Source organism: Sturnus vulgaris, chromosome 23 (genome assembly GCF_052056855.1).
Source record: "Sturnus vulgaris isolate bStuVul1 chromosome 23, bStuVul1.hap1, whole genome shotgun sequence".
In the NCBI taxonomy this organism is placed as follows: Eukaryota; Metazoa; Chordata; class Aves; order Passeriformes; family Sturnidae; genus Sturnus; species Sturnus vulgaris.
In genome coordinates, this window is record NC_142265.1 from 6,936,725 (window position 1) to 6,964,182 (window position 27,458).

General features: G+C 54.7%; 1 protein-coding gene across 4 annotated transcripts in view; it reads left to right on the plus strand.

Annotated features, from left to right (window-relative positions):
• Positions 1-299: 299 nt before the first annotated feature.
• NECTIN1 (nectin cell adhesion molecule 1) overlaps positions 300-27,458 on the plus strand; it is a 94,574-nt gene continuing 67,415 nt past the window's right edge. For 2 of the 4 annotated variants that reach the window (XM_088177783.1, XM_088177782.1), the window contains exon 1: positions 300-635. In XM_088177783.1, the coding sequence (XP_088033909.1) occupies positions 554-635 (82 nt within the window). In that variant the 5' untranslated portion in view covers positions 300-553. The remainder of the gene's footprint in view (positions 636-27,458) is intronic. The other 2 variants (XM_088177784.1, XM_014892682.2) reach the window with 2 other exon arrangements.

Below are 27,458 nucleotides of genomic sequence, written 5' to 3' on the forward strand. Positions count from 1 at the left end.
GCCGGGGCCCCAGCGCAGGGCGGGCAGCGGGCGGGGGCTGCCGAGCCCCGCCGCCGGAGCCACGGCACCGCCGCAGCCCGCCGAGGGCTCTGCCTCGCCGCTCTTTATTTGTTTTGCCTCCCCTCTTTCTTTTTTGTCTGGGGTTTCTTTTGGTTGATTTTTTTTTTTCTCCCCCTCGATTTTTTTTTCCTTTTTTTTTTTTTTTTTTAAATCGCATTTTCCAACCCCCCCCCCCCCACCCGCCCTCGTCTTCTCGCCCTTCCCTCGTCACTCGCCCCGGGCTCTGCGGAAGGAAGAGCCCGCGCTGCCCCGCGGCCGGAGCGCCCAGCGCCCGCCCAGAGGGGCCCCTCGGATGTGCGGAGCTCCCCCCGGAGCCCTCCCGCCCTCCCGCCACCTCTTTGTCCTCACGCACCTACGATCTTTTTTTTAGTATTTTTTTTTTGAATTTTTTTTTTTTTTTCAAGCAGACCTGAGCATCACCGGGGGCTGGGAGGGTGGGGGGCCCCGCGGCGCTGCCAGACCGACCCTTGCCCATCGCTCTTAAGGAACTCTCATGGCTTCACGGCTGCAGACAAGTTGCCGTGCATCGTGGTGGACTATCGGAGTTTGCATCCTGGCAGCCGCGCTCCTACCAGGTGAGCCGGTCCCCGGAGGGCGCTGGGCTCCGCTGCGGGGCTGGAGGCAGCCCCGGAGGGGATTTGCGGGGTGCCCGTGGGGGAAAGAGGGTGCGGGGGAAGGGTGGGATCGGCGTTTTGGGGTGCGCGCCCGGGTCTGGAGCAGGTGTGGGTGCATCTGTGCGAGGGTGGGAGAGAGCCGGGGCCGGTTTGAGCGCCCGCTCGGCTCGGAACAACACGCTCGTTTGTTTTGGAAGCAGCTGCAGGCAGCGGGCTCCGGAGCCCTGCGAGCTGAGGCCGTTTGTTTGCTTTTTGGATCGAGCAGCGTCTAGCGAGGTGCAGCAGCCAGGCTTCCCCGGAAAGGCAGCCACGAGGCTGGGCACGGAGCGCAGATGTTTCGGGAGGAGGGATGGAGGTTTCGGCTCTCCAGCATCCCCAAAATCCCCGCTCCCCTCCGCACACACTTCCCACGGGCTCTCTTGCGGAGGGGCTGGACCGCTCCCAGCTTTCAGCGCTTCCTTTCAGTGCCTTTGAGCTTGGCTGCCTGATGGCATCTTATTCATCGCTTTGGTTCCGATCCATCCCTTGGGTTCTGATCCATCTGGGGATCTGGGGAACGGGCAGAGATGTGCATCGACTGCTCCGCAGCTCTTTGGAGCCACCCGGGCGGTGGCAGAGCAGTCCGTGTGTCCCTTGCCCGGGCTAGGACCTGCCCGGGGCTCCGGCACAGCGCTGGGAAGCGGAGAGTGACCCACTTTGGCGAGTGCCCTGCGGGGACTCATTTATTCTGCTCCAGTGCAGAACGGGTTAATGCCATCCTGGAGGGCTTTCCGGGAGTCGGAGCCGCGGAAAGGGGATCGGCAGTCTGCGTTTACAGCTTGTGAATGAAGTGAGAGATGCAAACAGAGGCGATGTTTTGCCTTTTTGGGGCTCGGCTGCTGGTGGCTGGGGCTGGAGCGCTGGCAGCGGGCACAGGAGCGATCCAGCCTGTGCCTGCAGCAGCGCTGGGATCTGCAGCTGGAAAGAGAGAAGTTGCGGTGAGGGCAGGGTGGAATTGCGTCCACTCCTCCGTATTTGAGGCTGGGGCAGCGTCCCAGAGGAGCAGCCAGGCTGGCTGGGCTGTGACTGAGATGTGAGCTCTGGGCCATCAAGAGCAAACGCCAGGGCCCAGAGTTCCCTGGCGCTGGCAAACACAGGGGTGTGATAACATCAGGACGTGGGAGATCAACAGATCACGGCGACTGGATGGTCTGGTTAAAATGGATGAGGACAGAGATGAAATGGGAGTGGGTGGTGATCCAGAAACCGGGGAGGCTGTGAGAGGGAAAAGGTTAACAGGGCAATGAGAAAGCAGGGCTGGGTGCACCTCAGTATTCCCAGGACAAAGGGATCTGCTGTGCATTGCAAAAAGAGGTGACGGAAGGGACAGCCTCGGGCTCCCTGCGCTCCTCTGCGCTGGCAGGCAGGTGCCTGGCTGAGCTCTGCCTCCTCTCAAGGAGTCTCAGAACTTTCCATGCTGTTCTTCACCCGGCCTTCCCTCCTCGTCCTCCCCCCGTGCAGGAACCCCCCCTCCCCACAGCCCCGGGGAAAGGCACTGGAGGGGCAGTAATGCTGTGGTGACTGTGCTGCCTGAACCAAAAGGACTTTGTGCTCCCCTGGGAATTGCTTTCACCAAGGAGACACGCAGTGACCCTGACACAGCCTGGCATCTCACCTTGTCCTGCCAAGAGAGCCTTTTTTCCCCTGCACATCTCCTATTTCTGGCTGTTCCTGTGGCTGTGCTGCCAGCAGTCAGGCGGGCTCGTCTCCTGCCACTGCAGTAGCGTGGCAGTTTGTCTTGCACTGTCCCACTGACAGCTCTGCCAGGATAAGCCAGTGGTGCATCTCGTGGTGCCTTGCCAAGCCCAGGGTAGAGCCAGCTCCGCAGTGTTCCAGGAGGATAATCCTTCCCAAAGCCTGGCCCTGAGCACCCGTGCCCTGCAGCCTGTGTGGGCGAGACTCTCGGCCCGACCAGTTCGGTGGTGGATGCACCACAGCTGCAGGAGTGTCTGATCCTGTACATTAAATATTTATTCATCCATTTATTTCATTCATTAGGGTGTTGTGGATGGACCCAGAGCTGCAGGGAAGGACCAGCACAGTGCTGCACAAAGCTGAGTCTTTACCAGACCCCAGGTCTGGATGCCTTCCTGAGGCACGTAGTTCCTTGAGTTCAGGATGCATTTTGCCAAAATCATATATATAAACATACATAAAGCTGTATTTAAGCTTTGAATACAGGCAAGCTTGCTTAACAAGGAGAGGAAACTCAGGATCCTCTACTACAAGTGAATTAGTAGCTGTGGACTTGTTGGAAAATGTGGTTTCATACCCAATACTGGAGAAGGATCAGAGCAGTGCCTCAGTGCCTGCTCTCTGGAAAACCTTTCATGTCCAGCTGATCAATGTCATTTCATTCTGTTCCCACCCACCTCCCCCTTCAGACAATGTTAGCTTTTTTTTTCTTCCTCTGATAAGGAAATAAAAGTTCCGCCGCTGTAAAAGCTGTAAGGAGTCTCGTATAAAAATCTGCTTTACAAATTATCTTTAATGTGAGCAGTTCAATCGTCCAGAACAGATTCAATTCATGGTTCCTGCAGCCCATCCATTTGGAACCAGGTATCAACTCACGCTCCATTCAAGACATTGATATCAACAGGGCTTACTGGAATGCCATGGGGGAAGGGAGGAGAGATCCCAGGCAGCTGATCTGCAGAGGTTAAGAACACTTGCAGTTAAATTTATGCTTTACAAGCCTTAACAATCTGTCTGTTTATCCCTGCCGTGGAGCTCCTGCAGCTTGAGATGCAGGCACACAGAGCAGAGGCATCATCTGTGCCTGGTCCTGCCTCTGCACATCTGGGGCTCTGCTCCCAAACGCTGACTGCAGACAAATTCCTCTCTGCCATTGCTGGGCTACCTCCTGATCTCCCAGAGGGGCCTGGCAACACTTTGCAAAGTGCTTTGAGATGCTCCACAGGGGAGAGCTGCAGAGGTGGCTGGAGCTGCTTTGACACAGGGTTTTTCCATCGCGGCGCTTGAAAGGAGCATTGAGTGAGCCGTGGTGACCTGCAGGGCTGAGGTCAAACTTGGCTGCAGCTGCAGGGAGGGTTCATTTTGGGGAGGTACAGCAGCTCTCTGGAGCGCTGGGAAGAGCCAAAGCATGTCACTGCAGGATCTGCTCCATCTTGTACTTTCTAGAGCTGCTTTAATATCCCAAAGTAGCTTCCAAAATGCAAAAAAGTTGCCAGCCTTTGGGTTGAGTTCTTGGTTGTTACTTTTTCTTCCCCCGCCACCTGCCTCCTCCCAAAACTCACAAACAGCAGCATCAGGCTATTTCAGGAAGCCAAAGCGTGTCTTTGGCTGATTTTTTTTTTCTCATTAAACCTCACTTAAACCGACCGGTCGGGTTTTACCCTGGCGTGAATTGAGGATCTGCTGAGTGTGTCAGCGTGGGTGAGGCGCCAGGCTGGGGGAGAGGCAGCTCAGCCCACGAGCAGGAGGGTGTCTGCCCCATGGCTGATGCTCTTTGCCCCCTGAACCAGCAGCGTTCACCAGGCAGGAGCTCCCAGCCCCGTCCCATCAGCAGGGAGATTCCAAGGGCACATCCAGCAGCACCTCCAGTGCTTGGGATGAGCTGGTGGCCGAGGAGATGCTGGCAGAGCCTGGCACATCTGTCCTTGCATCACCCCTGCTCTGGGCCGCAGCTGGACCAGCCACAAAAGCCAGGCTTAAAGGGAGGCACCACAGGGCTCCTTTGAGCAGGGCTCACACCTCGGCTGAATCACGGCAGGAACCAGAAGAGCCGGTTGTCCCTGACCTGCTTCCCAGGCCTGGCTGCCACTGGCACCTCGTGCCCTCTTCTAGTGCCACTCAGGCTGGGGACAGCCTGGGGGGACAGCAGCAAGAGGAGGCTCTTTCCCACCTCCAGTGCCCTGGGGAGTTACACAGCAGTGCCAGCAGACAGGGACAGGGGCAAGCACTGCAGGAAAAGTGGATTTTGATCATCCGGAATGATTTGGATTGGAAGGCACCTTAAAGATCATCTTCCAACCCCCTGCCTTGGGCAGGGACACCTTCCACCAGACTGGGTTGCTCCAAGCCAAAAATTTTTGGAAGAGCTGGAGTTGGGCTGTGTGTGAGAGCTGCAGGGGTGAGCTGGCCAGTGCTCAGGAGGATGGCCACAGGGTGTGAGTCTTGCAACATCCTTGCCCGAGGTGCTGATGACTCTTGCTCAGTCCCTTTCACAGGCCAGCCAGGCTTATCAGTGCAAAAAAGCAGAAACAAATGAGGGAGGGACAAAGAAAGGTACTCCAGTCTCACAGCCCCTGGAGAGCTTGCTTTTTCAAATAACGTCAGATTAAATCAGGGCAGCTCTGCTGAAGGGTGAGCTGGTGCCGCCAGCCACTGGAGCAGGGACCCAGTTTGCATTGGAGACACCTTTTTGTGTTAATTACCACAGCTCAGCCATCCCAGCACGGAGAATTCCGAGCTCCTGAACCCACAGCAGCGTTTCAGGTGAAGGTTTGTTTCACTCAGAAATGAGACACGGTTCCTCCTGGCTGCTGTTAAGCCGTGGATGTTCTCCCAGGTGCAGATTTCCTCTGCCTTCTCCCAGTGAAGGATTAGTCCAGGCTGGATTGAGGCACATCCCAGCACACACACGGGGATTTCAAGGGGAGCCCTTTGGCTCTGTAGCAGGAAAAAAATCTCCTCAAATGCTCAAGTGCCACTCATGGGTGGAAGGAGAGTTTCTCCTCTGTCACAACACTGGGTTTAACATCCCTTCTCTGTCACATGGAGAAATGGGAAGTGAAATTTTCTGCACTCTGTGCTGTGTCCCAAGCTCCAAGGCACTTGGGGATGTGTGGAGCTCAACTCCTGCTGCCCATTGAGTGTTTGTGCCCATCTGGGCACTGACTGCAGCCCTTCCCACGGAGCTCTGCTGCAGTGCCAGGGCACACAGACAGCAGCTCCTAGCCATGGAAAGGGGAGCCACCTTCAGTCCCTTGCTGTCCCCAGCACCAAGGGACAGCAGGGCCCAGGTTAGGGAGGCACAGAGGTCTCTTGTCATGTCAGCAGCTTCGTGGGGCCCTGGGGACGGGTGGGAGGAACTGACCCAACCTGATGAACCATCTCTTCTCCATTCCCCCACCACCAAGCAGTCCCTGCAGGAGGTTTATAATCCTGCCTTGACATTATTGGGTGTGATGCAAGAGGGAAGCATTTCTAAGAGCGTTGTCCACCCAACTCTGCCTCTCTCTGCTGCAGGCCTGCCCTCCCTGGCTCTGAGCCAGACCAGTTGGGGACTGGTGGACAGCACTTCAGCCTCCAGGTGTGCAGGGAGAAGAGCCTAAGAGAGGCAGGATCAGTGTGATTCTCCTCCCTGGGAGTTAAAGCACACTGAAGGGTTTTTCTGTCCTCCATCCCAGCCTATTTGCCTTTGTAGCTGCAGGAAACAGCAAAGTGCTTCCATCTGCTCCCGACCATGCAGGGATGCTCCAGATGTGGTCCAGGACCTGCAAATCACATCCCTGCCTTGGAGCAGAGGCAGGCACCAGATGGACCACCTGGCTGAGAGACAGCAGGTACTCCCAAGCCTGGTTAGGCAAGAGGACTCAGCCTCCACCTCTCCTCCCTGCAGTTCTCTCCCTGCCTATAATCAGGCTGATTTTGAGGCTATTTTGCTTCTCTCATGGAAGATCCATCCCTCTCTCCCCCTGTACTGGAGAGAGGCACAGCCTGGAGTGACAGAGGGTCTGTGCAGCTCGCAGCCAGGGCTAACATCCAGCCTTCCCAGAGCCATTCCAGCACAAAGGCCTGTCTGTGAGGGACCTGAGGGGCTGCAGTGAAGAGCTCTGTGGCCACCTGAGTGCTCTGTGTGAGGCTCCAGGCAGTGAGGCTGCTGCAGTGCAGGGTCTGTAGCTGTGTCATGTGGGTCCAGGGATTTCACCTGGTGTCTGCTCTCTGCATTGAGGTTCTCACATGTGGCAAAAACAGGTTCCATTTCTTATTCCCTGGCAGGACAGCCTCTGGACCAAGGGAAATGCTGCTTGAGCAGCTTTCCACTGACCATTTTCACCGCCCAAGGGCACAGTTTGGGGGCAGAGTTCTGGCTGTGGGCTCAGGGTCTGATGCTGATGTGTACAAGAGGCTGGTGTGACTCAAGGGCTGTAATTAGAGGTCGTTGTGCTGAGTGTCCTGGCAAAACCGAGGGTTACAAATAGTCCCTGATGGGCAGAAGTCACAGACCCAGGAGAGAGTTTGATAGGAGAAGTAGGGGAGGAGAAAGGTCAGAGTTTCCGTCACTCTCAGTTCCTGATTTCTGTGCAGAACAGCTTGACGTGGGATGGTTTTGCTGCCCTGAGTGAGGAACTGTGGCACTCAGGGCAGGACAGAGCAGCAAGGGAGGGATGAAGCCTGGCCTGTCCTTGAGCAGCCCAGCATGAGCCTGGTGCCAGATGAGTTATCAGTTCGGAGTTATCAGTTCTGGGGAGACATAACTCACCCAAACCCACGGCCCTGATTGAGGCTCCTCTTGCCTTGAAACCTCTCCTAGAAATAACAGCCTACAAAGCCTGCAGTCAGGAGGACACTTGTCACTGGAGAATTAGCTGCATCAAGCTCTGGCTACATTCTTCTTAGGAAGAGGCATCCAAGGGGCTTTACTCTGACTTTTCTTGGGCTACACAATATCAGCAGAGACCCCTTGGAGGCAAGCCCAGAGTCTTGTTCCCACCAGTGCTGATGGCTTTCCTAACCTGGAGGTGCCAAAACTAGAGGAAACATTAAGGATGGATAATCCAGGTCAGTTTAGGGGCTGTAAGAACACACAAGAAGAAGATCTCCCCCATTCTGAAGGGGTTCTATTTCCTTTTTCTCAACTGTCTCCTCATTTAACCAAGGCAATGTGTTTTAATGGCTGGAACAGGAGGCAGCAGCAGGTTTGGTGGTGCCTAACTGCACAAGCTGCTCATTCCTGGGCATCTTTGGGCTCTTCCCCTGGTCAGCTGCACCACCAGAGTGTCTGGGGACTGTGCTGGAGGAAAGGACATCTCTGGATGTGGGGCAGAACCAAGGCAGTGCCCGTTTCTGGCTGCTGAGGATCAGGGATGTGTTGCATAGCAGCATCCCTGCCATGCTGTAATTCATATCAGCTGCCAGTTTCCATTGGATACAGGACCCCTCTTGGCTCTGCTAGGCTCGATGGAGTGCTGGATATTTTACTTGGGAATGGTGAGTTCATTTTCATGTGCAAGGTGCTGAGGGGAAAGGGCAGTCTTGGATCTTTCTGCTCCAGTTCAGCCCCCCAGTATGTGGGAGCAGGAGAGGCCAGGAGCTCTCTGTGTGTGTGAGTTTTTTGGAGAGACTTTTCCCAGTGATGGGGCTGAGCTTTGCCAAATTTACCTCGTGCTCGGGTTCAGTGAGAACCCAGGCAAAGTGGGGGAGGGCTTGCTGGGATCTCCTCGCACAGAGAGTGATTACAGTGCTCTGATCTTTTCTTTGGGGATTTGCTGAATGCTCTGATGCCTGATGGGTGTGCTGGTGTATCCCTTTGACAGGAGCTGGATGGGATCCTTTACAGGATGGCAGCAGTGCTGGGGAGGGGAGGGAGGGAGAAAAGCTTGGACAGAGCAGAGATTGTAAAAGGGGAAATATTCTCAGTGCTCATGAGGAGCAGGACTGAGGAGAAGGAAGGCTGCAGTGGCTGCAGGGAAAGGCAGTGCCTGGCAGTTCTTATTTGGGGTTCTCCAGGCTGGGAACTCTCACATGCTGTCACCTGCAGCCTCATTCAATCCATGATCAGTCAGCTCCTGACAAGATTTCCTGGATGCCCACCCCAGCATTGACCAACTGGAGCACGGCAAAGGATCAGCAAGGAAAACTGGGCTGGCAATCCTGCCCGTGCTGATCCATGGATTCCCAGCTCCAGAGCTCAGGTGGCCTCAGCAGGGCTGGGACATCCCCTGGGACATCATCCCAGGACAGGGCAGGAGTCACCCTCCGGATTCCAAGGATTTGCATTTGCTGCTGATTCAGTTGGGAGCTGGAGTAGCAATTTGCCAGTGAAAGAACCTTTATCCCCTGACTCCCCCAGTCCTTCTGGGAGTTTGATTTCTCAGCTCACAACAGAATGATGGTGGTAGCAGTGAATTCTCTGGGGCTAATATTGCCAGCTAGCACACTATAGAAAGAAAATTCTTTATTTGTTGGTGTGGCAGGAACAGACTTTGGAAAATGTACCCTGATTTTTAAATACCCATTTCGCCTGTGGTGTAAATACTAAAATGTGCTTTTTCTCTCCCCCTCTCTCTCTCTCCCTTGGAGTTTAAAAATATCGCCAGCCTGGGGAGGTGCATCTTTCACTGAGATTTATAACGGCTGCTCTCAAGTGATCTGGAAAATGAGCCTCCCTCTGCCCCATCCAGCCTGGCACCTTCCAAGAATTTATTTCCTGCATTTGCACAAGCCTAAGAATACTTAGAGGCTGCATCTCCACCCAAGCACTCTAATTATTTAAGTTTTGTTTATGGCCACTCTCAGGGGAGCTGGGTACGTCCAGGCTGCTGATCCTTCCCTCCTCTGGGTAATTCAGCCCTGCATTAGTGCTGCTTAATAATGACCAACAAATCACTGATGCTGCACCATTTGCCCAGGATGGATCACCCCGGGTCTGTAAATTGGCCAAGCCCTCAGAGCAGGGGGAGTGAGACGTGCACGGGCTCCTGTGTGAGCACAGAGCTTTGTTCTGTGCTCAGTGCCCCGTGCCAAGCTGCCTCGTGCCTTATCCACTCATCCCCTGCTCACTTTTGGCTCTGGCAGCCGGTGGGAACCTGTGGCTGGGGCGAGGCAGGAGCCTGGGATGGGGGGAGGCAGCGAGGAAGAGGAGGGAGGCTCCTTCCTGGGCTCTGCCCACCTGCACAACCAACCTGTGGCTGCCTCTGGTCACACCCTGGTGCTGCACCCCCTGCCCACAGCACCTCAGATCTTCTCCCTGCTCTGTCCAGCCCCTTGGGGGGCTCAGGGTCCTGTCCTGTTATCCTGCTTATCCAAAAGCTGGAGGTTTGGCACTGAGAGGTTCTTTTCCCAGCCCCTTGGGGGGCTCAGGGTCCTCTCCCGTTATCCTGCTCATCCAAAAGCTGGAGGTTTGGCACGGAGGGTTTTTTTCCCAGCCCTGTGGCAAAGCTCCCCAGCCCCAGTGAGATGTGAAGGAATCTGTAGTCTCCTGGCTGCCTCTGCTGCTGTCACGCTCAGTGATAAAGAGAGAGAGAGATTTTGATTACATTATGACAAGCGACAGAGAGATGGAGTGAAAGCTGCAGTGTGCCTATTGTAATTCCAATTAGCAGGGGTAATGTGGCCAGAGCCTGACAGCTGTATTGATCCCAACTTTGGATGGGGACAACCTTTCCAGGGGTCCCTGGGGCACAGGGCTGAGCACAAGGACAGCTGTGGGGCAGGGAGGGGAAGAAAAGCCTGTTTGCAATGGGGCACTTGAACAGGCAACTGCATTTCACCTTCCGAAATACCACAGCCAGCCTGGCACTTGAGCTCTCTTCTGGATTTACCTCCAAATCTGTGCTGCAAAACCCCCTTGGGGTTCCTCTCCACCTGCAGGATGAAGCAGGCTTCTCCTCCTGGAGTGAGTTTATCAAGACTCAGGTTCTTCCCTAGACAGAATGTACCCAAATTAAATAAATCAGCATCCAGGGAACAAAAGCCCAGGGCTGCAAGGGAAGGGGGAGTTTGCCCTGTCCTGCCTGAAGGCAGCTCCTCAAGGTCAGAGCAGAGGCAGGCTGGCAGGGGCTGTGGGCAGGCTGTTTGTGCAGATGCTGGCTCAGCTGTACCCTCTCCGTGGCAAAGGGGAGGACTCCAATTTGCAGTTTTGCTGGTATTGATCTGAGACCTTTCGCTGCCTCTAAACTCACTTTGGAAATAAAAGGCTCAAATCATTCTCCTTAAGTACATATATTTTTTTGTATTCTTGACATTTCAAATGCTGCCGTGCCCATGGAGTACCTTACAGTACCTCACTGGAAATGGGAATATCTGCTGCCTCACACCGACTCCTACCAGGCGTGAATCAGCTTTTACTTACAGGGAAAGAATGGCCTGGAGGTGATGGCAAAGGCAGGCTGAGCTCAGAAGGGCTGGCAGCGTTTCCTGGCTTTGCCACGAGCTCCCTGGAATATCCTTGGCCAGCTCCCTTCACCTCCGTGTGCCTTTCCTTGTCAGGAGCTGCTGGGAGCTGTCCCTCTCTGCTCTGCTCACGTTGCCCCGTGCCTGCAGGGTGCCTTGCACACCTGATCCTCCCCAGTCCAAGCAGGAGACATTTGCAGAGCACAGGGAAAGGTGACTCCCCTTTATTTGGTCATTTTATCACAGCGGCCAGAAGCAGGAGGCTCTTTGCCCGGGGAGTTTAGAAGGCAGGAAATGCTTTTGCATGGATCCAAGTACAAATATTCTGTCACTGCAAACACTGGGCCCAGTTTCTGGCAGCTCTGGGTGTGGAATGTGAGGTTGACATCATGGAATTAGGTGAACACGGCCCATTGGCTTCCCTGCCTGCTTGAATTCAAAGGTCTCTTGATTTCTTGCTCTGCTGGTTTTGCATTTGGGTCACCTCTGGTTTCCAGAAGAGAGGTTGTAGGTGGGTGAGAGCTGTGGGCTGAACATCTCTGAATTTCCCTGCTCCTCCCCACGCACTCCCTGGCTCTTTGCTGGACAGTGCACCAGCAATGACTGTCAGGGGCTCACACTGAGCCCTGTCCTTGTGTGTGAGGCAGCAAGGATGTCCTACCATGACCCCAGTGAGAGTCTCCAGACACATGCAGCGAGTTTTGCTTTTCCCAAAATCTCCCCACACAGCTGTGGGCAGCATTCCTGACACTTGAGTTGCCCCGTGGTGGGATGCAGATAACAGAAACATCCTTTATTGCATGAGCCAGCACTTCCAAAACTCTGTGGTCTTTTCCACCAGGTAGGGGTGGAACCCAGGCCCGCTGAGGCACCCAGTTTATCCCAGTGTGAGCCTCACATGGCACTGATTGTGGCTGCCTCAGACAGCAGATGGGTCTGAACAAGTGTCTCTGTGCTAGAGGAGCTCTCGAGTCTCTCTCCTGGGTAGATGATGATTTCAGCCATATGCAAGTCTAGGGCATTCCACGGCTGGGAGAAACTTCCCTGGGAAGAACCACAAAGAGCCACTTCATTCTGTGGCCAAAGGAGCTGCAGGATTCATTGGAGGAAGGAAGGGAGGTTCACGTCCAAGCTCAGTGGAGAAGCAGGGAAGCAGCAGAGTCAGCAGCTGCCTCCTGCCTGCCCACAGAGTCTGTCTGCATCCTCCTCCTCCTCACCCTGCAGCCCCAGTGCACCCCAGCACTCCAGGCTGGGAGCGTTCCAGACTGGGGGAGTGATGACAGAATCCTGCTCAGGACACAGAGAGAGAGATGGAGGGTTTAAAGTTCGATAATTGTTAATTATTACCCAAGCTGCCCAAGAGACTTGCTGGGAAAAAGACGTGGCTCTCTCTTGCTAAGGTGTTTCGTGGAACATTAGTCTCCGTCCTGGCCACACTAAACCCTTTCACTCTGCTTCTTTCTGCCTCCTGTGGGATTAATAAAGTGCTGCTGGAGAGCTTCTTATCTCAGAGCTGAATAATGTTTGCAATACAGGGAGGGGAGGCAGCTTTGATCCGGGAAAGGGAGCAGAGGGAAGGAAAGAGGTGGGCTGGTGGGGCAGGGGAGGGTGTGGGGGCAGGCTGCTCTTTCCCCCAACCCATTCTGCACAGAAAAGCCCTGGCATTCCAGACACCAGCAGAAAAAAAAAATAAAAAAAAAACCACCTGGGAACCCCCTGTGAAGGAGAAGCCCCAGAAAGGTGTTCTGGTGCTGCCATCCACCCCGGGAGGCTCTGCTGCCCTTCCCAAGCTGGCACGCAGCGCTCTCCGGGCGGGAGCCCGCGGGCCAAGGCCACACCTGAGAGAGGCAGGACGGGCTGCTGAGCTTCCCACGGGTGTGGGCTGCGAGCAGGTTGGGCCGGGCTGGGCCCCCAGGCCAGCACCCAGCACCCCTGAGAGCGTGCCAGGGCTGTGGGGAAGGAAGGGAAGGGAAAGGGAAGGAAGGGAAGGCAGGAGGGGTTCGGCTCCCTGCAGCCTCCCAGCCCCATCATCTCCCAGCCTGCATCCCCAGCTCCTGAGCCACGAGGAAGGTGCTTCCCAAAATCTCCCGTGGGCAAGGAAAAGCTGTGGGAATGGGGACAAGGCTGCAGAACGCAGCCACGATCCGTAGGGGTTTGTGTGCAGCCAAGGAAGTTGGGATAATGGAGGTAACACCTCCAAAACTGGCTCTGGAGAGCAGGTGTTGCTTTGGGTTTTTCAGGAGAAAACGAGCTCCAGCAGCTTTAGCCTGTGCTGAAGTTCCTAAAGGAACAGCCGTTTCTTTGTGTTTTTCCTTTTCTTGCAGCAGAGTTTCTTGATGCCCTCAGCCCGTGTTGCCCCACAGAGTCCTTCACCTGTGCAGGCCCAGACAGCTTTGGAGGCTTTGAAGTGTAGCCTCACACTTGCTGTTTTCCCCCAAAAAAGGAACCAGTTCTGGGGCTGAGCACAACAAGCTGCCTCAGCTTTGCAAACAGGGTGAGGAAAGAGGAGGTGAAAGATGAGGTGCAAGGAAGAACACCCCCTTCTCCCTGGCTGCTCCTCTCAGGTGTCCCAGAGGAGCTGTGGCAGCTCCAGGAGGGCTCAGCTGTTGTTTGTCTGCTCCAAAGCCCCACACCACGGCCCCACGTGGATGGTTAATCCACAGGGAGATTAGAGGCTGAGTTTTATCTTCACCCACCCCGCTCCTCATCCCGGTCTGGTCGGATGAATCCGAGGCTGGGACAGCTGAGCCCTGTGCCCACTCACTGCAGGGACGGGAATTGTGTCCCCTGTGCCCGTCCTGTTGTGCAATGCCCTGGTTTAGGGGTGAGGTTCGCTGGAGGCGGGCAGGGAGATGCTCCAGATGTCTGAGAAAATGTGGATTTTCCCTTCGCCAGCTGCATCTCAGATGGTCCAGACCCCTTGGGAGGGGAGCATCCCTGTCCCTTCTTCCTGCAAAGCCACCCTGAGGTGCCACCAAGGTCTGGGGGTGCTGAGGGAAGGGGTGCCAGGGGTGAGCTCCCTGTCCCCGAGGCATGTGGCCCTGAGCATTCTCCTCCAAGGGGGATTTGCCTGCCAGGCCCATCTGTTCCTTCGGCCCGTTGCCATGGCTACAGGGTGGCTTGAGATGGGCTGGGGGACGCCGGGAAAAAGAATCCAGGCAGGAAAAATGTTCCTTTTTTTTTTTTTTATATCCTGGGTGGAAATGGAGGGGAGAGGGAGGGGATCCTTCTGGCCCCTCCCTGTGTCCCCCCGTTAGGGCTGGGCTGTCCCCAGGCTCCTCCTGCTCTCTGCCTCTCCCTTCCCTTCCAGGGTGGGTGTCCCATCCAGGTATGGGGCAGCAGCCAGGTGAGGGTTGGGTGAGGTCTGCAGGTGATGTCTGGAGCTGTTCAGGTGAGGTCTAGATCTGTTCAGGTGAGGATTGGAGCTGTTCAGGTGAGGTCTGGGAGCTCTCCTGCCCCCCTGGCACGGCTACAAGCACTGAGGATGCTCTGACAGGGGGTTCTGCCTCTTCCCCCAGCCCTGGAGCCATTCCCATGGAATGTCAGACTGGTTTGAGTTGGGAGGACCTTCCAGATCGTCACTGCCCAGCCCAGATCCCCTCACCTTGCCCAGGTGTGTGCCCAAGAGGAGCCTGGCAGCTTGGTTTTAATGCAAAGAGTCACTTGTCAGGGCGAGTTACTCCCAGTGTTTCCAGTAAAAAAAAAGCCTGGAATGGAGTGAAAATGGTGCCCTGCTATTTGTGTGCGTATGGCTCTGCCTGCCTGGGTGTATCTCAAGTGGAAATGACCTGGAAAAAAAAAGCAAACAAAAGAGGAAACAACAAATAAATATCTGCTCGTTGACAGTGAGATCTGGGCTAATGTTTGACAGACGAAAGTGAAGCGAACGCGAAGTGACAGATTGACAGAAAGACAGACATGTTTTTGTGCTAGTTTAGCATCCTGATAGAAACAGGAGACAATTCAGATCTGCAGGGGACCTTGAGGGGTCACATACCTGCCTGCTGAGGCGGGTGGGTGTGCTAAACACTGCCAAGAGCTCCACACCCCTGGTCCCCCTTCCCCTGGCACCAGAGTGCAGGAGCTGGTTCCAAACTGGTGGTACTGGGGCTGGGAGCAGTGCGAGCCTGGGAGAGGCAGGGGGGCAGCAGGAGCAGGCTGGGGGAAGCTCTGTGGTTTAGCGATAAGGGGGTGTTTGGGCAAAGATTGGGCTCGGTGGTCCTGGAGGGCTTTTCCAACCCTAATGATGCTGTGATCCTAAAGCCAGGGCTCCTTTTGGGTGGGACACTTGCTGCAAAGGCAGTCTGGGGGTTTTGATGACGAGGCTTTTTGTTTGTTCCTCCTAAATCCGGGGCAGCGGGATCGATGGGCTGAGTTCTCCCTGTGCTCTTTTGTGGTGGAGTCTGGCTCTGCTGGCTGCAGTCCCAGCTGGAGATTTTCCCATCTCTGGCTTTCCCCCTGCCCTGGACACGTCCCTGGACATGTCTGCTCCCAGGGCAGAGGGCAATGGGAGGCATTTCAGTTTGGATAGCCCTGGAAATTGTCCCTGTCCATGGAAGGGAGTGGGAGGTTGATCTTTAAGTTCCCTTCCAACCCATTCCATGATTTTAGGCTTTGGGGCCAGGGTCAAGTGTTGAAGATGAGCTTTGTTTTCCCAGCATCAGGCCTGAGGCTCGCACTGGGAACTGAGATAAGGAACCAGGTGCTCACATGGCCCTTGTGAGTGCAGAGCTGGCTTAAAGTCACCTTTGTGTTCCCCTTTATCCCGATCTGAGTGCAGCAGGGCTGAATGTCACCTGTTCCCTCGTGAGCAGCGATTTACAAGCGCTCATCCTGCTCCTTGTTTGCAGAGCAAATGCCCTTTTCCTGCCGGCTCTGCCCTCCCTGCAGTGGGGAATCAGCAGATCCTGGGCTTGAAGCTTCTCCCAGATTTATGAGCTTGCTCTTCACCTTGAGAGTAAAGCTTCCTTGCCCTGAGAAAGCTTTGAAACCCAAAACACCAATTGCTGACTTCAGCAAACACCATTGATCCTCCTGCAAATAAAATTTCTTTCTTTTTCCTTTTTAGGACATGGCTTGTGGGGATTTTGTTGTTGTCCTCTTTGTGTTTCTCTTTTTCCTCTGGAGACACGAATCCCAAATGGTTCTGAGCAAAAATCAATGTGATCTGAAAAGAACTCATCAATAGTCCTTCTGGGGAATATTTCCTACCAGCCAGACACCAACAAAAACCCCACAAAAACCCCTCCTCTCATCTTCCTCTACCCTTGAAAAGCAAGGTTCTTTAATTGGCTTTTAATCCTGGGAAGAGCAGAGCTGTTTGCATGGAATTGGTAATAGGGGATAATAACTTGCCCTGAGTGATGGGTTATTTGATCCTGTGCGTCAGAAACCTGAGCCTGTGCCTGGGAAATCAGGTGGGGAGGGGGATCCCAGCCTGGCTCAGTGCCCAAACACAGGCACTGCTGCTTTTTAATTTCCAATAATGATGAGGAGTACGATGGGGAACAATCCCCTTCTGTGCTGTTGCTCCAGGGGATGGAATAACACTGGGGAAAAGCTTTGGTGGATGTATGGGGTGCACAAAGGGATGGAATAACACTGGGGAAAAGCTTTGGTGGATGTATGGGGTGCACAAAGGGATGAAATGATAATGGGGAAAAGCTTTGGTGGATGTATGGGATGCACAAAGGGGGTCACACTGGGCACTTTGGGCACAGGGATGTTGTTTCGACCTTGGTTCCAGTGGTGTCCCTCACCTGGCCCTGGCTGTGACTGCACAGGGACAAACATTGACCCCCGTGGCTGCTGGTGGGCTCAGTGCCTCCTGCACGCCCTCATCTCATCCCTGTGTCCCTAAATGTCACTGCCAGGCCTCTGCCAGCCCCAAACTGGGCTTGGAAGTGGGGATGAAAGGCTGGCAAATCCGGTTCACCCTCACCAAGCCCTTCAGGCATCACAGGGATTTTGAAGTGGGATCCAAAGTGAGGACCACTGACATCACAGCACATGGAGCACTCCAGAAAGGGGAGCTGGGAGGCATCTGGAGCTGGGAGAGCTCCAACAGCACCAGGTCCCCGAGCTCTGAGCCCAGTGAAACGTGCTTGAAATGCCCCCTGGCTCCGAGCTGACTCAAGCACTCAAGGGAAACTTGTTGATGTGGATGACACTGTTCGTTCCTGGCTGGTTTTTGTTTGTTTTGTTTTGTGTTTCTTGCTGCAGCTGCCTTTGGAGCAATAAATAGCTGTGGAGTTGCTTGTGGTCTGTGCAAAGCTGTTAATATTTAATCAGAGGTCTGAAGCTGGATTTGTTTGGTTGGCAAAAGATAAAAATGGCTTTTTTGGGGTTTAGAGCTAAGGACAGACCTTCAAAAAAACAGCTCAGGGTCAGCTTATAATTAATCAATTATTTTAAGATTGGAGCGAACTGGTCAGTGACAGATTTTCTAAACACCTCAGCTCCCAGCAAACCTCATACATGCCAAAGCACCTGAACTGGCTGGCACTCAGCATGCCCCTGGTGTGAAATATTATTTACAGAGAAAACCCTGCTGGCATGTGCCAGCGAAGTGTTACCTGTATCCACTCCCCCTCCTCCTGCTCCTTCTTGGGGTTTGGATTCTGCTCTCCAAGGAAGACAAGGAGAGGAGGATATCCTTCCTACACCAGGGTCCAGCTTCCCTCTGGCTTTGTTGGGATTTGGGATCCAGGCCCTGGACAGCTGCTCCTGTAGAAACCCTGGTGAGGGAGGGAAGCTGAGCTTTTATTCCTCCATTAGCAATTCTTGCCATGTACAGAAACCTCTCCAGCAGGCACCTGCAGCTGGATCCATGGCCAGGCTACCTGCACAAACACTGGCACACATCTGTAGGAGTTGGCTGTTTCCCTCTTTGCAGGGAGTGAATTCTGGGTGTCCTCAGAGCCAGCCAGACCCCACAGCTCAATCCCTGCTTGAGGGATCCTGTCCCAGCTCCTGGGCCTCATTCCAGGTGCTCCCATTTGCAGCATTTCCTTGTTGACTCTGGCTTGGTGCAAGGATTGGGCAATGCCCAGGGTTCTCCAGAGCATTCTGTAGTGCCAGGTCTGTGGATTATTATCCCTTGGGACTGTGGATTATTATCCTTTGGGATGGTCATGGCTTGGCCAGCTGGTGTTTGCCTTGTGGAGGAAGGCACAGCTTATTTGTGAGCAGGACCAAGCCCCAGCTTGTCAGCTCTGCTGCCTGATCCCAACATCCTGCCTGCTAAATCCCAGCCTTGGGATGAGCTCCTGGTGTCCAGCTGTCCACTCCAGGGCCCAGAGCCTTGCCAGGGCTTGTGTGAGTTGCTGGGGTTTGTGTGTGGTCAGTTGTGCACAGGATAACTGTGCTGACCCTGCTGATTGAAGCACTCCGTGCCTGGGGAGCTTTTCCGGGCTCACCTTGCACTGCACGTTGTCACCGTGCTGGTGGCACTCAGAGCAGGATCCAGGGAGGGATAATAATCCAGAGAGCTGGCAGTGCAGGATGGAGATGTGAAGGATGCAGGTTTTGAAGGATGAGGATGGAAAGGATGCAGTTTGGGGGTGCAGGGATTGTAGAATGGGGATGCAGGGGTTGAAGGGTGGAGATTTGAGGGGTGCAGGATGAGGATTTGAGGAATGAAGGATGCGGATGTGAACAATGGAAGACGGGGGTGCAGGATGAGGATACAGATTTTGCAAAATAGGGACATGAGAGATGCAGGATGGGGTGTTAGGGGTGCGGGATGGGGATATAGGAGGGTTTAGGATGAGGTATAGGATGGGGACAGGAGGAATTCAGGATGGGGAGGTGAGGGATGCAGAATTGGGATGCAGGGGTTGCAGTTTGGGGATACAGAGGTTGCAGGATGGGGATATAAAGGGGCACAGGATGGGGATATCAGGAATGCAGGACGGGGACACGAGGGATGCAGGATGAGAAGGCAGCGGTTTCAGGATGGAATGTGAGGGTTTCAGAGTGGAATGTGAGGATTGCAAGGACGGGGATTCGGAGGTTTCACGATGGGGTTAACGCTCTGCACCAAGGCATCCTTTGTTCTGGGCAGGCTGCTGAGGTTTGGAAATGGAGCGCTGAGGAGTGAGCACCGCAAAATAGAAACGTCCGCACTTCTGCTGCTGATTTTCAGTTTCAACAGCTGCTCCATTTGGAACGGATGAAAATGCACTCCGGCTTAGTAGGAGTCAATTAAAAATAAACCGAGGGAGAGGATTGGTGTTGGAACCCAGCGACGCTCATCGGACATAAAAGTTGCATCCTCTCAAGCCTGGATTTTCGCTCCAATTTGCCACGGGCGGCAGGATGGAACCGGGAGCGCTCATTAGCATGGAAATGCTGCTGGATGCGCTGAATTCCCGGCCCCGGCGCTTTGTTCCTGCTCTCGGCCGAGCGGGGATGAGCCGCCCCCGGCCCCAATGAGCCCCCCCTTGGTGCGGGGCTGGGGAGGGGACAGCGCTGTCCCCCCGCAGGGTGACACTGCCTGCCCGGGCGGATTAGGCAGCAGCCAGAGGACATCTGCAGGGAGGGGGCAGGGAGCCGCTGCTGCCTTTTGTTCTGGGGTTTTTTTTGCTTTTTTTTTTTTTTTTTTACCTTCTGTGCCCGGAATGTGGCCATGGGTTGCGGCCATCCTTGGGGGATTTGCTTCCTGCCTCCCCAAAATAACAGGGAAAAGCGCTGGCTTAGCCCTGCACCTGCCCAGGTGAGCATCCTGCTGTCTGGGATGCACACGAGAGGAATTCTTGGAGCAGGAGAGTGGATTCGATTGGCTTCTCTGATGTCTCTGCTCCTGTTCCTGCCCTGACCACCTCTTTGTTGGCAAGAAGCCTCTCATCCTCCTGCTTGTGTGCTTGCCAGCAAGAAATTGCAAGCAAGGCAGGGAATCCAGGGTCATCCAGGGATGTGTGAGTGGGAAAGGAATGGAAAAGGCCTGATGGCCCACAGTAGGATCCTAATTTTCCTCCCCTTCCTATTATTTCTACATGGATGCTCCACTTGAGCTCTGCTGAGCTGGGAAACGGGGGCAGGTCCTTGCAGTTCCTCCTCCTCTGCAACAAACCCAGCTGGGTTTTCACTGCCTCTGCCTCAGACTGGTCCAGGAGGGCAGGACGGGGTGGGACCAAGCATCATTTTACCAAGGCTGGACTGAGCATTGGGAGAAAATGCTTCATCTTTAAGTGATGGCTCCGAAATCTGATCCAGTGAGGCCGGTGTCACTTTTCTCAGAGCGGGAATTTGCAAAGGGAGGAGGGGAAAGACAAGTTCTGCTCAGAAATTTGGGCAAGAACCAGTGGTGCCAAGGAGGAGGAGGAGGAGGAGGAGGCAGGCTCAGCTGATGTTCCCCTTGTGGCTGTCCTGGTTAAAACCCCCGCTAAGGAGAGCAGCACTCCAGAAGTCATTGCTAAAGAGAAAAGGCTCTCCTGAAATGGGTTCTCCAGCTCAGCAGCTCCTTGAGCAAACAGAGGCTGAGGTTTCCTGGACAAGAGATTTTAGCAGTGGTTGGGGAAGTCTCTGGATGAGCAGAGCTCTGGTCCAGGGCAGTGAGAGAGTTCCCTGCAAGACCCTGCTTTGAAACAAAAGAGGAAAATGGAGCAAATCATCCAGACTCCCTTTTGTCCAAAGAAAAAAATGGGCACTTCCAGATTTAACCAGCCCAAGGTAGATTTCTTATGCAGAGTGCCTGAATTAGGAATTTCTCTTCATTGACTTTGCAGTGAGTGCAGACAGAGAGCCAAGATGAAGGTGTCTGCACTGTGAGCTGGGTTTTTCCATCAAGGGGGGCTGCTCTTGTGCAGGCAGAGTTTCTCCTCCTCCTCCTCCTCTCACCTTTCTGCAGCTTTAGGAGCCGTTTCTGTGGCCTGGAGGTGCTTAGCAGCTTCACAGTGGGGAAGGGTGGCCCTTTCTTGGAGCCTCCTTCTCCCCTTTCCTGCTTCTCTTGTGCCTTCCCATATTTTTCCACGGTGTGTTTGCCTGACAGGAAGTGAAAACGCAAGGACTGGAAATTAAATCTGGAGAATAAATGGGAGATTCATTAATTTATTAATCTGACAGAAGTAATTACTGTCTCTCCAAGATTTATCTCCTTGCCTGGGTTCTCACATAGTCCCAGGAGCCACATAACTGTGACAGCAAGGCTGGGAAGAGCTTCCTGAGGGGAATGGAGAGCAGAACACACAGCCAGGGTGGACAGGACAAAGCTGGGGCTGAGACACGGCAGGGATGACTGGGCTGGAGCTGAACCATCATGTCCTGTGCTCACTGCAGGTAACCCCAGCCCAGGGCACCCCTGGGACAGCTGTGGTGTTCCAGGGGACAATCCTGGGACAGCTGTGGTGTGGCAGGGGACAGTCCAAGCCAAATGATCTGGCTGGGAGCTGCTCTCTGCACTGCAGGAGCTGCTCTCCATAGGTGGACTCTGAGAGATGAATTCTGGCAGCAGCTTCTGGAGTTCCTTGCACTCCTCTTGCACTCCTGCTCCTGTTAATGTGTCATTTAACACAAGATTTGGGCAGAATCCTGCACTCTTGAGAGGTGCCAAAACATGCTGATGAATCCCCTGGCTCCAGCTCCTGGCATTATCAATTAAAAAGTCATTTGTCCTCAGTGTGTGCATTAAAAGCTCTCAGTTCATTTTATTCTTCATCACCCTCAGTGTAGGAAGGCCTGAGACTCCATTTAAAATCTATTTGAGCAGTGGTTCAGAGGTTTCTCAGTGACTTGGCGAGGTTTCATAGGCTGTGCATTCAGCCACTGACTTCTCTGCCTCCCTCCAATCCTTTGCTCTGTTTCCACCTCTGTAAAAAAAACAAAGGCAGTGGATCAAGAGAAGTTTTCAGACAATCTCTGTGCATGCTTTGGCCTGATCCTTCCTCGTCTGGCAGTGCCAAGGACAGTGGGGGGGGGGTTTCTGCTGTTTTGTGGCTAAAAACTCCTGTTGTGGTGCTTCCAGTCTTTGCACTCGTGTGTGTGAAGTGCAGAGCTTTCGAGGCAGGGGTGACAGGGAAGTGTTCCTGCAGTGTGAGTGTCCCCTGCCCTCCCCTTCCCACACCCCTGGCTCCCTGTACACTGAATTTCACTGCTGTGAATTTGTCAGGCTGCTCTTGCTGGCACAGCAGAGCGCTGCTCTTGCGTGCAGAGGTGCCAGAAAGGCAGAGCCAGAGGTGGTGGGGAGGGTGGGAGAAAGGGAAAAGACAGAGGAAGTGTGAGTCAGGTGCCTGTGTGCTGTCTCTGAGCCTGCCACTCTGCCTCTTCCCCTTCCTCCTGGGAAGGCAGAGCTGAGACAGAGCCAGTGCTTTGCCCTTGACACGAGAGGGAAATCACCCTCGGGAGCAGCCCCAGCCCCAGGAGAAGCAGCACAGCCAGGCTGACAGCTCCAGGGACAGCTCCAGCCTCCCCTTGGGGCAGCCCTGGCTGGGGGGGAGCTCCCCAAAACAGCTGAGGCACAGGGTGGGGTCTCTGCTCCTGCCCTGCTCCAGCTCCGGGGATGCTGGTGTTGCCCAGCATCTCCTCCAGGGCAGGACACAATGGCCTGGTGGCACTGGGACAGCTCTCAGTGTCTCTGTGGGGTCCCAGCTGTGCTGCTCACCAAGTGACGCTGCACAGCAGTCCTGCAATCACAGAATATCCCGAGCTGGGAGGGACCTGCAGGAATCCTGGAGTCCAGCAGCCTGCATCCCCACAGGAGGATGTGAGCTGTAGGAAGTCACTCCCTGATGGGATATAACACAACTCCTGCAAGCAGGCAGCAGAATTTGAGCCCCACTGATGCAGATTTTGGTTTTGGACCTCAGGCCTGCTGTTCAGCCCAGGGAAATTTCTCGGTAGTGGCAGCAGGGAAGAATGGACAGCAGGGAACATGCCTGGAAGGGGCAGCTCCTCCCTGCTGTGGCCAGCCAGGATCAGCTCCTGCCCTGAAGCACGAGGGCAGGCTGTGTTCTCTTCCAGGTGCTTTTTTGGGGCAGGATGGACCCACCAGGGGTCTTTGCCCCTCGGGCACCGGCTGTAGATGATTTTGCTGTGCCTCCAGCCCAAGGCAGCTCCAGCACAAGTGAGGTCAGGCCAGGGAGCCTCATCCCTGAACTCCTGCCTGGCCCAGCTGTGTCTCCAGGAAGGTTTCTCATTTCTGGGCTGGGTTTCTCCTTTGGCTGCTTTGTTTATGGGGGAATAAATGACACAATCAGGCGGCCTGATCTTGTGTGCTGGGAGGGAGGAGAGGCTTGATGCAGATCTCCGGGGCTGTTGCAATCAGCTTAGGCATTCCCAGGATCAGGGGCTGTGGAGATCAGCCTTGGGAGGGAGGCTGGACCCTGCTCTGCCAGTGTGAGGCTTTTGTGGGAGCAGGACCAAACCCAGCCAGGTTTCCCAATCTTCCAGCCCTTTATTCCCCACTGCAATCCCCCTTTTCAAGGCCCATCCCTGTGACTTCCTCCCCTGCTGTCCCCCCTGTGCTGGCTCGCTCCGTGTCCCCCATTTTCGGGTGTCACTCCTTCCTCTGCAGCTCCTCTGCCTCTCCCTGGATCTCGTGTTGCCATTTGCTCCGTGCTGCTGTGGCTGCAGGGGTGAAGGCCAGGGAGCAGGGACACCACCTGAGCTGTGCCACACCTGGAGACACCAGGAGCTGCCACAGGAGCCACAGCCGGACGTGGGATGGGCAAGGTGGATGGGGAGGGAGCGTGGGAGAAAGAAGGGCTTGTGCATTAAATATTCCAAGTGGGCAAAACTGGCAGGATTTGCTAATGCTCTAAAGGAGGAGGCAGCCCTCTCTCAAGCCCTGGGGCAGATAAGGAGGCAATAAAGGAGAAGAAAACACCAGAAATGAGATCCGCCAAGCTGACGGCCCAAGCAAGCTGAAACCTGCCTGGGAAGGCAGCTTGTTCCAGAGTGGGAAGGGGCAGATTCCCAGTCAGGACTGGCTCTGCACGGTGCCTTTCCCATGGTAACAGGGCCCCAGGTTTCCAGGAAAAACTGGGCTTTCAGGATCTGAAGGGGAACTCTGCCCCCAACCCTTAACCCTGGCTCCAGGCTGCCCCAAGCTCGGTTTATGGGCAGTTGGAAATGCCAGCCCAGCCCAACAACTCCTCTGTGCAAGTCCCAACTCACAGAGCTTATCTGGGCCCAATCTGGAGCCACGCTGGGGCTCATTTACAGTGACAGAATAAAAGCAGGCTCATTCCAGCACCATGCCAGGACCTTTCACTCGTGCTTAGCACAGACAGAATGGGAATGAGAAGGGTGGATCTGCTGTGGCAGCTGGATTTTTCCTTTGGGGAGGACTCGTGCGGTCCCAAATATCACCCCACTACCAGGCTGCACTGCTTCATGTGCAGTTTGTGCCACTGTCCTGCGTTCAGCCTGGCTGGGGCTGGAGGAGGGGAGGGCAGTGCTTTTCCTGGGCTGAACCATCCCTTGTCACTGGGGCTGGGAGCCAGGGGACATTCCTCAACAAGCCAGCACAGCCCCTCCAGCTCCCTGCTCACACATCCCTGCGCTCAGGACAGCTCTGGCACGTCCCAAGACACAGGGACTGATTCCACGTCCCTGCTGCTTTGCCTGTGACATTTCTCACTAAATCTGCCTTTCTGGGGCAAGCTGGAGCAGGCAGCCCCGTTTCTGGTTGGACAGGCTTTGTTTGTGCTCTGGGAGAAGCGGAGGGGTTGGGAGCAGGGATGGGAGGCGCATGGTTTGTGGCCTGGGAGAGAGGGGACGTGCTGGGACTTGCTGCCCATCACTCCCCCTCTCCCCTGTTCCAGGCTCAAGGTTTTGAACTTTGGGAATGTCTCCCTGAGAAAAAAAGGGGTGTGAAACGGTGCCAGAGGGAAGCAAGGAATGGAGCAGGGGAGCAGCAGGAGCAGGTGGTTGTCTCGTGGGAGTCGCCTGAGCACTGAGTGCTGGTCAGGGCTGTCCAGTCTGGGGACACAGGGAACAACCAGCCATCCTCCCTGAGCCAACATTCCAGGCTGTGGGATTGAATGGCTCCTGTCTGTGAGGAGAAGGAATGGCATTGTTTCCCTTTCCCCACTTCCCTCTCTTCCACTCAGCTCCTTCTCCATTTCTAATGTGCTCTTTTTCCCCCCAGTCCTTTCCTCTCTCTTCCATCCTTTTGTCTCGCTCTGTGTGAGCCCCTCTCCTGCATGCCTGCAGAATTCCTGTGCCCAGACACAACAGATGCTGAAGGGCAAGACTGGAACTACTCTAGATGCAATCTCCATTTTGCTCAAGGATCATTAATTACCTCGATGATTAAATACAATTAAAGATCCATAAGACCTTTCTAATATCAGAGCCTTTAGCAAGGGCAGCTTTTAGGAACCTGCACCAGCAGTAAAACAAAAGGAGGAGATAGACCAGTAAATCGGGGAATCCCAATTAAAATCCATGCTTAGCTCATTAACCTAATTACACATTGTGTCTTGCTGGCCTCAGCTGGGTGAGGGGGAGGCGAGGCAGCAGTGGGGGCGGGCTGGGTATCCATGTGCTGATCCTATGGGATTGTTTATGTCAGGTCTCCATTGTCCTTTTGGCTGAGAAAATGGCCTTGGTAGGGGCTTTGGAGCCGGGGCTGCGGAAACCAGGAGTGTTTTGTTCTGGAAGCAGCCGTGTGTGCTTGGAATACAGCACGTGTTTCCTCTTCCCCCAAATGTTCCCTGGGCACACACCCTGCTCCGTGCCCTGCCTGCCAGGTGCCTCCTTCCCACACCCAGCTCACCCTCAGCCCTCCCTGGGGAGCACTGGGGGAGAAGGAGAGAGGGTGAATGGGATGAAAATGGGTTTGAGAGGGAGAGAGGCTCTCTGGGAAAGGGGAACTGGCTCAGTGCTGAGCACAGAGAATCCCCCAACCAGGCAGATTCCTTTGCTGAGGAACTGAAGGCTCAAGAACACCAGACCCCCCTGATTTGGGGCTTCCCCTGCTCTGGTTATCTGCTGTGGAATCACCATCCCTTCCCCTTCTCACAGCAGGCTGCACAAAGGTCTCCCCTTCTCCCACCCTGAGGTCCAAATTCCTGCACAAAGGTCTCCCCTTTTCCCACCCTGAGGTCCAAATTGCTGCTCCCAAAGCTGGCACAGAGTCCTGCTTTCCCAGGAGTTATTGGGAAGGGAGTCCTGTTGTCCTGGGCCTGTCTGTCCCACCAAGAGAGGGAACAGGAACCTCCACAGGCTGGAGCCAGGTGACTCAGGGATTTGTGGCTTTTCCACACGAAAGTCTGTGGGTGCAGCTGCCTACGTGGCTGCCTTCAAAGGCTCAGGGAGGAGGCAGCAGGTCCGGGCACGTCCTGCCCAAAACCAGCTCAATTTGGGAAAGCAAGTCAGAGCTGGAAGAGGTCAGGGTGCGGCTTCCCCTGAACCAGGGCAAGGGAAACAGGAGGAATGGGGACCCTGAGTGCCGTGGGACACAGCTGTGGCTTTCCCAGGGGCTGTGGCTATGGGGGAGAAGGGATGGAGGCAGGGAACCAAGGGCTGGGCAGCAGAGCCACTGCTAGCTGGGAGGGGACAGCTGGGTCAGCTTGAGCTGCCCTGTGGAGTGCTTGGGAAGGAGGCAGAGGGGAATGAGGCACGTGCAGGAGTTTTTGACAGCACAGTTTCAGGTGGGAAGGAGCCCTGATGCCTTCACACAAAGCCAGGGTGGCTGCTCAGCCCTGGCTCCCATCTGGGTCCCTTGGGAAAGATCTGTTCCTTCCCTTCCCTCTGCCCACATATAAACACACCCAAACACCATTTTCCTTCCCTTGGGTTTGCTGTGGGCATCTGAGGAAGATGTAGGGATATGAGAGGACCATGGGGAGCTGCTGGGAGCTGGGAAGGGCTTGGTAGAATGGGGAGATAAAGATGAGGGATCTGCCTCTCTGCTGTGTTAGGAATGGAAAAGCAGCAACTTCAAGCCCTGCTAAAGTTCCTTGGATTTCCTGGATGTCATCCAGGTGGGAATTTTGCAGTTGCACAGCTCTGGGATCACAGGCATTGCCCCAACCCAAGCATGGGTGCAGGCAAGTTATCCCCACTGCCATAAAACTGTAGGGCAGCTCTCACCCAAGAATTTAATCTACCAGAGGATCAGCAGGAGCCTGGTGAGACATCCCAGCCCTTGCTTTGCACATTGGCCATTCCTGGGCTGGTGCTCTGCTTGCAGGTGATTAAAATGGTTTAACCCTGCAGCCCCAGCAGCTGCCTGCAGATCGTTTGTCTTGATGCCCAAGGGACCCTGCCCTCACTGTCTGCTCCACAGAAGCCCCTCTCTGCTAGGACAGAAAGATTTCATTACACAGGCAGAGAGTGAAGGCAGAAACTCAAATGCCTTTTTCTAAAATCAGGGCAATGGAAAGAAAGAAGGCATGGGAGAAGAGAAAATCCTAGGGATGTGAAAGAACAGGGGGTTTGTAGATGCTACAAGGAGAGAATTCTGAGTGTTTCTCTGTTATGCCAAGTGTATCTGGAGTATTCCCAGAGCAAACAGTGCAATTACTTTGGATTCACACTTTGGCACTGAGTTGTCAGGCCCGAGGTTCTGACTCCCAGAGGGCTCTGTGCAGACTTGCAGATGAGTTTGTGCTTTCCCAAGGGATGTGGAAGCTCTGAGAGGAAAGGGCCACGCTGCCTTTTCTGAGGACAGCTGTAAACTTCCTCTTCCTCTTGGGCTTTGTGTTGTTTCCCTGTCTG